The sequence below is a fragment of the Bombus impatiens genome, unplaced genomic scaffold, assembly GCF_000188095.3.
Source record: "Bombus impatiens unplaced genomic scaffold, BIMP_2.2 scf_0852, whole genome shotgun sequence".
Lineage (NCBI taxonomy): Eukaryota > Metazoa > Arthropoda > Insecta > Hymenoptera > Apidae > Bombus > Bombus impatiens.
Window position 1 is genome coordinate 168,157 of NT_177271.1, and position 11,209 is coordinate 179,365.

The 11,209-nt window shown below is 28.4% G+C and overlaps 3 protein-coding genes across 5 annotated transcripts; 2 read left to right on the top strand and 1 right to left on the bottom strand.

Moving 5' to 3' along the window:
- The first annotated feature begins 138 nt into the window (after positions 1–138).
- LOC100745549 (mRNA (2'-O-methyladenosine-N(6)-)-methyltransferase) lies at positions 139–4,140 on the top strand. 3 transcript variants are annotated; one of them, XM_003492794.4, is made up of 6 exons: positions 139–460; positions 1,059–1,341; positions 1,686–1,841; positions 1,917–2,056; positions 2,138–3,502; positions 3,584–4,140. In XM_003492794.4, exons 2-6 carry the CDS (start codon positions 1,084–1,086, stop codon positions 3,852–3,854), a joined length of 2,190 nt encoding a protein of 729 aa, XP_003492842.2. In that variant the 5' UTR covers positions 139–460; positions 1,059–1,083; the 3' UTR covers positions 3,855–4,140. The 3 variants fall into 3 exon arrangements, with proteins under 3 accessions (XP_003492842.2, XP_024226386.1, XP_012246135.1); XM_024370618.2 differs by lacking the exon at positions 139–460 and adding an exon at positions 472–705; XM_012390712.3 differs by lacking the exon at positions 139–460 and having other exon boundaries at positions 1,200–1,341; positions 1,686–1,849.
- A 2,417-nt stretch (positions 4,141–6,557) lies between these two features.
- Positions 6,558–8,113, bottom strand: LOC100745671 (2-oxoglutarate and iron-dependent oxygenase JMJD4). Its single transcript, XM_003492795.4, has 4 exons — positions 7,879–8,113; positions 7,510–7,807; positions 7,161–7,431; positions 6,558–7,091 (listed from the first exon to the last, which is right to left on the bottom strand). The coding sequence occupies exons 1-4, from the start codon at positions 8,111–8,113 to the stop codon at positions 6,636–6,638; spliced, it is 1,260 nt and encodes a 419-aa protein (XP_003492843.1). The 3' UTR covers positions 6,558–6,635.
- A 925-nt stretch (positions 8,114–9,038) lies between these two features.
- LOC100745793 (cyclin-Y) lies at positions 9,039–11,209 on the top strand. Its single transcript, XM_003492796.4, has 4 exons — positions 9,039–9,971; positions 10,067–10,287; positions 10,500–10,786; positions 10,858–11,209. Exons 1-4 carry the CDS (start codon positions 9,740–9,742, stop codon positions 11,144–11,146), a joined length of 1,029 nt encoding a protein of 342 aa, XP_003492844.1. The 5' UTR covers positions 9,039–9,739; the 3' UTR covers positions 11,147–11,209.

An 11,209-nucleotide genomic window follows, 5' to 3' on the forward strand; every position in this document is an offset into this window, starting at 1 on the left:
TTCATTTTGTAATTTTTCTTTTCCGAAAAACTATTTCTACCATTCCCCTCGATGTCTTAATGTTTATTTAAAAATCATAATACTATGCATTTCAAAACTATCCTCCTTAAGATTAAAACGTAAAAACGATAAAATATCATTTAATTGATTTATGCGGTGAAATATATACGTAATTATGTATTTATGTAATGAAATAAGCAAATTATTGGTTAAATATTCTCCGAAAACTTCATATCGTTTCGATGTTTCGCTTAATGCGAAGTATTCTTTTTTTTTAACATCTGCCATTCTGCCATTCATTGTAAAGAAAGCTTTAACTTTGCTGTCGTTGAAATTGGAATTTCAGTTCAAGCAAATGGTATCTCACGGGTGGAGGTCGTTGCGTCAAATCTCACAAATCATGAATGAATTCTAAGTTCTGTTGTATATTTTCTACAAATTAGCAACATTGTTGACACTAGTAAGTCCAGCATTAACGGCTACGTGTTTTTTACAAATTTGCATAATCCTACGTCGCGAAAATTCGCGAATTTATCAAACGGTTTGGTGGCATGTAAACAAACATTGAATCACGAAATGTTGTCATATAATTTTAACAGTTTTACGTACGTAAATTTATTAAAAATACATAAAGAAAGTTGCAATTTTACTCATTCTTTTGTAATTCGTGTTATAATAAAGAAGAAATTAATATATTTTTAGAAGGTACGAAAGTTCTTTCTAAAATTTATTACTTTTTTAAAGTGTAAAACTTTCATCTTTTATGTTTGTAAATAACTTATAATTACTAAATATATAAGTAAATTTGGTATTTATAAGCATAATATTCTTCATCTTGTGATATAAAAACTTACTTTGCAACTTATGAAAAGACAAAATGCAAGGAGTGTTGATTAATATATTTTATTCCAAGATATTAAAAATAAAATATTGAGAATGTTACATATATAAAGAAGCATATAAATGTGATCAAATTTTATATGCATATGTAATAATTATGTGCTATAAAGTATCTATTAACAAGAATAATTGTGTCATATGTGTTATATGTGCTAAAGTATTTACCACAACGTGCGTTGTACGATGAATGAAGTAAGTGGAGGAAAGCAAGACATACCAAATACTTCTTCTTGGGAAACTTTATCTGGCCAGTCTGCATCTTCATTGTCTACTATGCATCATCATCATCAGTCGTTACAACAAGATGCAACTCCAACTGTTGCACAAGTTATAGTTCCTACTCCTGTAAAACTTCAGACACCTATCTTAAGCTCAGCACAAAATATATCTGACCACTGTTCACAACTTGGTCATATGCAACAATCAGGTCTAATGTCGCAGGTAAATATTTATTTATAATCTATTATCTAAAATTATTAATTGCTTATATGAACAAAACATAAAACGTAATCTTTTATATATTAGAATTCAATTGTTGAAAATTAAAAGATTAAACTATTAATAATTATATCCCAAAAGTGAAATGAAATGCAATATTTTTTTGTGTTAATGAAATGATAAATTATGCAGATACAAGATTCATAAATAAGGAAATTATTATATCTAGGAGATTAACTGACTAAAAAAATTAAGAAATACAGTTATAATTTGAAGATAATGAAAACAAAGCAAATATAATAATATTTCTTCTCCATAAATTATTATTTATTTCTATTCAATTACAGGGTACACCACCAGGAACGTTCCCAGAACCTGAACTTTCACCTGAACTTCAACAACAAGGATGGAAGAAGTTTTGGAGTAAAAGAGAAAATCGTCCATATTTTTGGAATAAATTAACTGGAGAATCATTATGGGTAATACCACCATTGAAACCTCAGGTACTAAGGTATAACGTTTGGTTGAAGATTAATAAAAACATAAACTTATATGTGTCAACTGCATCTATATTCAAGTTTGACCCAATTACGGATCCACTTGGTATATGCGGTGTACCACCTGTTTCTGGAAATGGAACTATTCCCCCAGGAGGAACACTTAAACGCAGAGCTTCTGAAGATAGTGTTGTTCCAGCTGCAAAGAAATTTGTATTAGCGTATGTTTACTTGACTGAATTTATATCATTTTTATATTAAGCATTTTTTTAAAATTCTAATATATTTTAATTTAATGATAGAGGACCATGGGATTTGGAAATTCCAACAAATGTTATAATATACGAGAGAGCTCCATCAAATTTACCTCATGTTCATCCTGAAGCAGAAGCATTACGGTGTAGTTTACTTGCAAAGTTGAGACAATGCTATCAAGAATTGTGTCATACTCGTGAATCCATAGATGCTCCAAAAGATTCTTTTAACAGATGGCTAATGGAAAGAAAAGTTATAGACTGTGGTTCAGATCCCCTTTTACCAAGTCAGTGTTTTCCTGAAATTTCTATGTCTATGTATCGTGAAATTATGAATGATATCCCTATTAAATTAGTCCGGCCAAAATTCACTGGTGATGCAAGAAAACAGCTATCGCGATACGCAGAGGCTGCAAAAAAGATGATAGAATCAAGAGCAGCTTCGTCAGAAAGTAGGAAAGTTGTAAAATGGAATGCAGAAGACACATTTCAATGGTTGAGACGAACAGTTGGTGCTACATTTGACGATTTTCAAGATCGTCTTGCACACTTAAAACGACAATGTCAGCCACACCTTACAGAGACTGTAAAAGCTAGTGTTGAGGGTATTTGCCTGAAAATTTATCATTTATCAACAGAGTATGCAAAAAAGGTTAAAGATAAAAATAATCAAATATTAAAGGATAATGGTTTAGGAAATGTTATACCACTAGGAGGACCTGCTAGTGCACAAAGGAAAGTTTGGTGTTATCCTGTGCAATTTTCTCTTCCAACTCCACGACTTCCACAAGTGGATTACCTTCCTGAACGTGAACAGACAATGTTACGTTTTCATGGTGATACTGCGTGTATTAATAACATGCATCTTACTAAATTAGAACACCTATATAGATATAATTGCTTCGATGATAAAAAATTCGAAATGTTTTTACCTCGTGTTTGGTGTATGTTGAAACGTTATCAAACATATCTTGGAATTAATGAAGGACAAGCAACACAAATGGCTCTGCCTGTCACAGTTTTTGAATGTCTTCAACGATCATTCGGTGTAACATTTGAATGTTTTGCATCCCCATTAAATTGTTACTTTAGACAATATTGTTCAGCATTTGCTGATACAGATTCTTATTTTGGATCAAGAGGACCTTTCTTGGACTTCAGGCCTGTAAGCGGCTCGTTCCAAGCTAATCCACCATATTGTGAAGAACTTATGGAAGCTATGGTTAATCATTTCGAACGTCTTTTGGCTGATTCTACTGAACCTTTATCTTTCGTAGTATTCTTGCCTGAATGGCGGGATCCAGCACCTAATGCTCTTATCAAATTGGAAAGTAGCCATTTTAAGCGCAAACAAGTAGTGGTACCTGCAATGGAACACGAATATAGACATGGATTTCAACACATATTACCAAAGTAAGTTACAATATTTTGGTTTCAATATTTATTCAAGTAATAAATAAAAAATACATACAAAAGACCCTTTTTGCATTATAGAGGGGAAGTTAATATTAGAGCAGCACATGGAACATTAGTTGTATGGTTACAAAATGCAGCTGGTACTGCTCGTTGGGGTCCTACTGAAGAAAGAGTCGAAGCATTATTAGAAGCATGGCGTCCAGGAAGAGAAAGAGAACGAGATAGACAAGAACTTTTGTCACCACCAAGACAAACACATCAGCAAATACCTTCTACGCCTATCCCTGTTTTAACAACGCCGACAAATCCAACAATACCATTACAAACATTATCCACGCATCCTATATAATTCTTAAACAATATTCGGAGAGTTGAAAAGAAAACTAAAATAAGTCTTACAATTTAATTTTAATTCTTTCTTAAAGAAATCGGTCTTTTACAGAATGTATTTGGCAATTACATTTTATGTAGCAAAATTAACATAATAACAACACGAAACATCGATTTCTGCTAATATTGTTATGCCTATTATGGTAACATTCATGATATAGTGAATGTAATCGTAAAATCGGAGATGCAATATAATTTACGTGTTCAAGTATTTAAATAAGTGAATTACTTGAAAACTTATTAAAATGAAGGACAAAAACTCTTAGTTTTGGTTCATTGGGATCTCGCTATATTGTGAAAGATACTGTACTTCAATATTATTCATCATATGTGCTGTAAGAAATTCATTTCATCTAAAGAAGGTATATAAATAGATGTTTACAATGTGTACATATGCGTACAGAAAAATTATTTGATTATTATGAATTGAATGAATATTATTATGCTACCTAAAATTTCATATAAATCTTTTCTATTAAAAATTGCGAGAATTTATAACTTAATTTTAATAATTCTTTTGTGATGTTTATCATAGAGTGCAATTTCTTTACTTATTTCCAATATGAAATGTTGAAAATATGTGAGATGTGACAATGAAAAATATGTATCTATTATATAGGTATAAAAAATCATCATTCGACAATTGATACAAAATCACGTTGCGTGGAGTCTAATCTTTGTAATAGTGTTAATTGTTGGTAATTAATAAGAAGACTTTGTAAGACGTGATACCCTAATAGAGGTACTTGCCATGCAAGTAAAAATTGGTACTATTATGAAAAAGTTATGAGAAAATGCAATAGTGTGTATGCGTGTGTGCCCGTGTGTGTAAATAATGAAATACATAATTATATTTGCTTGTTTTTCATCGGAAAAATTAGTTTATATGGAAATAATTTAAAGTAATACCCCTTTTTATACCTTTTATCCATGACAATCTGTTTCTTTTAACATGAAATAACAAAGTGCGATAGATACTCTGTTTTCTAAATGTATCATCAGTGCAATATTTTATATGAATTTTTAATAGAACTTATAAAAGAAAATATGTACAGAAATATATTAACTTCTTTTATAGAAGACATCTTTGTTACTTTTCGATGAATTTTTAAATCTTAAAACGAACATATAATTGATTTATAAATTTGTATAACACTGGATTATAATGATTCATCCCTCAATTTACGAAATTGTTCAAGATAAATTCATAAAAAAATACTGTTCCATAAAATAAATGTCTTGAGTTGAAAATACATTTGTATATATATGTATTAAAAAATCAAATTAAGTATAGAGTTTACAACTATTATTTTCACATGAAACGAAATATTTCTTTTTAATAATATAATGGCTTTTTCTTTAAGTGAAATATATATATAAATCATATATATTATATATAAGAAATAATATAAAGAATATCATACAATATATTTTCATTATATTTCTATTATATTTATACTTTTTTCTTTTTCAATTAATTACATAAGAAAGTCCTTAATATACACATTTTATGTCATTCTAAGAAATGATGACCAATTCGTAATTTTACACAGTTTAAAATAATAATTTAGAGATATTATATACACACATGTGACATAATATCACACAATTTACTTTGTAATTTTATTTTATAAATTCAAAAGAAACAACTGTGCTACATACATATTTTTCTCGATACTAATAAGTTTTTACAATTATTTGTGTTTATAGATAATATACATACTTATACATATCTTATACATTTTGTATATGTTTATTAGTAGCAAATTGTACATAGTTGTACAATATGTATATGTATATATGTAGACATAAGACACTTATGCACATATAATTTGTAAGGCATAAGACAATATAAAAAAAGGTTTATGGGCACTTACTATTTTAGTACTTAAACTCCCATAAAGAAAATAAAATATACTCTTAAAAAGATAATATTATTGTTGAACACAGTATAAACAAGTAGAGTCCCACATTTTATAAAGCAACTTGCTACTGTTGAATTAGAATACTGTTTTTTTCTTTTTAGATATAGAGATATTCACATTAATACAAATTATATAAATAATTCATACTTCTAAAAACTGAAGAACTGTTTCTAATAAAAGTTATCCAATTGACAATGAAGTCATTTACTGAAAATTTTTTATTTTTAAGTGTTGAAGATTCAAAGATCACATTTTTTTAATACAGTGTCATATTTTTATATTTATATTGTGTTAGAGGTTGAAACATTTTGAAATAAAAAATAAAATATTTTAAAAATTACGAACAGAAAAGTATATTTACCACAAAGTAATGTATATTAATAAAACTTTTTATTACTCTTAAATTAATCAATTTATCATAGTTAAGTATTAGATGAAGAATAATACAAAATTTAATATAATATAAATATATTTTATGATTTTAAAATATTTAAATAAAAATATAATTGAATTTGCTACCTTTTTTTATTTCTCAATTTTATTAGATAGTTCACAGAACTTACAAAATATACAACTTTTATTTATGAAAATATATATTACAGATCTTTTTTTTCCATTCTAATTAATAGGTGTAATAAAAAAATCAACGTTTTGTTTTTAAAAATTATGTAGTCGCTTATATTCAATATTTACAGATTTATATAAAAATTTGTTGATTATATATATTACAATATTTACATCATAATATTTACATTTATATAAACAGAAACAAGATTTTTATTTTCTTATTTCATTTTTAATTTTTTTGTCTTTTATCATGTAGATGAATGTTCAGTTGAGTCATATGATTGCAAAAATGATAACAGCTTGTTCAGTAATTTATGGGCTTGCTGTTTTTCACAAATTAAATAATAAATAGATTTCTCTTCCATATCATTAATAAAATCTATCAATGTCAATTTTATTGAATGGAGATCGAATACGCAATGGCTAAATCCGAGTTTATATCTATTAAAGGTAATTACGTCCTCTTTTTTTAAAACCATGCTTAAACGACGTTTAGCTATAAATGTTAGAAAATTAAAGAATAAGTTATAATCCATCCCATATGTTGATTTCAATATTAATTGACATTGTTCTGCCCAATTGCTCATATCTTTACAGTCACTAACTTCTTTCATTACAGAGTTTAATTCCTTTTTTAATCCGTGCCACACATTTATAATATTACAACCATTGATCCAATTATGATTGAGAGAAATTGTATCCTCCTAAAAATAAGCATCATAATAAGTATAGAATATTACTTAACTTAAATAATGATAGTCAAGTATACTTACTATATTCCAAACTTGATGGTGCCAGCCAGATGGTACAAATATAATTTCACCTTCCTTCTGAATTACATCAATATATTTTATCGATCGCTTATCATAGGCCTTATATACAGCATAGTTTTCAAGTTCTTTGGATGTTGCATCATATATTAATTGACCATGTATATCTCTAAGAAAATCTTCTTGACCTGGAGGGAAAAGTAACCAACGTTTCTTTCCAACTATATTAGCAGACCAACTGTATGATCCAAATACATCTGCATGCAATGGTGTCCTATATATGGAAACTAGTTTACCTTATTTACATAACATCAAAAATTAATAATTTTGTGCTTAAAAAGTATATTTTTACCATGTTCCTTTTGGGCCCATATATACAAATCTATAATCATCATTTAAATCAGGATGTGCCATGTAATATTCATTTAGCCAGTCAGATGCAAAATACTCAGGAACTGTATACATAGGAGCATTGGGGAATAATTTCTGACAATGCCAGTCCTTTAAGTACAAAAGCGCCATAGAATCTGAATAATTGTTTTTTGCATAATCCATCCAATAATCTAAGTAATCTTTCATTTTCATATCATCTTTAGACTGTGAATTGTAATATCTTTTTTTACAATCTGCAACTGGTACTATACAATCTCCTATAAAACAAATGTTTTAATTAATAAATAATACACGTATAGAGCAAATATAATGTTTATAATTTGTTTACCAAACGATATATCAAGAACGTCGAAATCCGGTGCACCATCTAGATTCCATTGTCTTTTACACGACCAATTTTCAGTTATATTCGACTTAAAAATACACGGTTTATTCTCCATTAAATATTTCGAAAAAAAGTCATCGTACGTTATCGATGCATCAACATAATCAATCCAGTCGATTATGGTGGTCTTTTTGTTAACAGATAACCTCCTGTTTTGAACTTCGACTTCTTGTACCATCGCGCACTTTTACTTGAATTAAATTTAATAATAAGCGAACTTCATTATAATTTTTTCATATATATATACCCATGTATACACGTATGTATATATATATAGGTACACATTAAAATATAGAAATCAACAATGATGTATAGCTGTTTTTAAAAAATTACGACACTTTTTTTGAATGGATACAATGTCACGAAACTAATTAAAAACTACCTTGAAATTTTGTTAATCTACGCGCATGCGTATATGTTATGTACGTTATATTTTTAATCATTATTATTTATTATTATATTTATCGTTATGTGATATGATTTAATATTTTTTGTTTGCTACATAACCATGCAAAGTTGTAAACTATTCTATTCTTAAAGTTGATTTATTTTGTTCATTCAATTTAATTCATTTTACGTATATATTATCTTGCTCTAACTATATAACAATTTCATTAAATAATATTATACATATTTGTATTAATTTTTGTATATGGTTAAAAAAGTTATTTGATACCTTAGTATATATTTAATAAATTACTTTTAAATATAAATTTAAAAAGGTATATTATAATAGATAAATTTATTTAGATTTATAAAATGGGAAATATAATGGGAATAAAATGTTGAAATAATTTTTAAATATCTAACAAGTTAAATTGTTATGTAATATGTAACAAAATGTTGGATCTAGAATTTTTAAGTAATTCGAAGTATTTTAGCATTATTTTGTTGTAAAAACATAATCTCGCAAAAGAAAATAGCAGTTTTCTTTTTAATTATATTTAATGTAACATTTCTTGCAGAAATTTCACAATCGTAAAAGATCATATCATAATTTATATTTCAAATGTGTATAGCCGCGAAAGACTGTAAGTACATAAAACAAATTCTGAAAATCCCTAGTTTTCGACCAATGATAACGTAGGTATATTAAGAAATCTGGATGTCCATAGAAAATAGAAAACTTTTTGTCATAAAACCAATGAAAACATAACTTGCATACAAGGTAAAACTTGGTAAAACTGGAAGTCAAGCCTTTCTACCGTATATACACGTTGTACTTTATGCATGAATATGCAATATCAAAACAGTAGACTAAGGCGTGCGATAAACACATAAAAGTATTGGAATATTCCCATTAAATGTTCCGTAATAATGAGAATGACGTACAACGAGAACAAAAAGTATCACAGCTCGTGTACACGAGCAGAAATGAAATTTGACTGACCGATGATTTAAACAAATAAATCAACCGGCATGAACCGTGCTTAAAGGCGTTGTCAATGTAATAGACGTTTATCATATTACTAGCTGCAATCATTTCTAAAGTGGTTCTTCAAATTTTCAATCGTAATTTTCTGTGTGCAAATTGATGCAAATATTTTTCTCTTGATTATTATATGGATGCGTTCAAGCATCCATGTGGATGAAAGTAAAAGAAGAATGTATATTTATATCGCGAATAGTTTTGCCAGCTGATTGTCATCTAAACGCATCATGTGAAGGATGTGCCGTGAGAAATTTTAGATTATACCATCCATATAATTACCATAGTAACGAGTATCATACTCTGATTTATATTTTATGAACTTTCAACTGGAGGTAGAAACAGAGTGGAGACATCAACGAGTCTCTTGAAAGAATGGGAAATAAAAGTAGTTGCTGCGTTTATTCCAGTCCTCAAGTTGGACGTAAGGAATTAGGAACTGAAGGTGTTACCCGAGGTCTTGAGGAACATTTACCAGAAGGTGGAATTAGTGTTAATAATTTACAACATATTAGCGAACGTGAACCAGAAGACTGGGACTCAGATCCATCATTACACCCCTGTGCTGGCACTATTTTTATGGAACGATCGAAACAGGCTATTGAAAGTATATAAACTTATTTGGAAATACTGGTTGAACTTATTTTTGAGCATTATTATTATTTCTTTTATTAATTTGTTTAAAAAATACATCTTTTTTAGATGGCATGGTAAGAAAAAAAAGTCAGCACCAAATTGCAGATATAAGGCCTTTAAAAAAGAGTAGCAGTTGCAGTACAATATATTTAGATGACAGTACTGTTTCACAACCAAATCTTAAAAATACAGTAAAATGCGTTGCCTTAGCTGTTTATTACCATATAAAAAACAGAACCTCACAGCGACAGATTGATATATTTGATGAGAAACTGCATCCCTTAACGGTAATCTAATTATATATATATTATTTGTTAGATCGAAAGGATAAAAGATGTACAATGTAATATATGGAAAGCACTATAGCTTTTTAGTTTATGTTCAACATACAACAATCTATACCTTTTACATAAAAATTTAAAAAGACGAATGTATAAAAATAAATTATTCTACAAAATGCAGTTTAAAAGTATATTTATAATGTCTCTCTCATTTATAGAGGGAGGGTGTTTCAGAAGATTATGATAAACAGAATCCAGAACATAAACAAATTTACAAGTTTGTGAGGACATTGTTTAATGCTGCTCAACTTACAGCTGAATGTGCCATCATAACATTAGTTTACTTAGAACGTCTGCTTACCTATGCAGAAATAGATATAACACCAGCCAATTGGAAACGAATAGTACTTGGAGCTATTTTATTAGCATCAAAAGTTTGGGATGATCAGGCTGTATGGAATGTAGATTACTGTCAAATTCTTAAAGATATTACAGTAGAAGATATGTAAGTTGACATCTATGTTATGTTCAAATGTATTCAAAATATTTTTTATTAAATATTTAATATTTATTTAGGAATGAATTAGAAAGGCAATTCTTGGAAATGCTACAGTTCAATATAAACGTTCCTTCAAGCGTGTATGCTAAATATTATTTTGATCTTCGCACGCTCGCAGAAGCAAATGAATTAACATTCCCTAGTGAACCCCTCAGTAAAGAAAAAGCTCAGAAATTGGAAGCTATGTCCAGAGTTTATGAAGACAAAGTTACTGCTGAAGCTTTACGTACTGGTATTAAAAGATGGTCAAGTTTAGATAACATATGCATAGGTGGACCTAGACGTAGTATTGCCATTCTATCCTAAATTTTGGATATAAGTAGGTACATTACTTATATCCATACATTCTCAATCAAGGTACGTGAACAA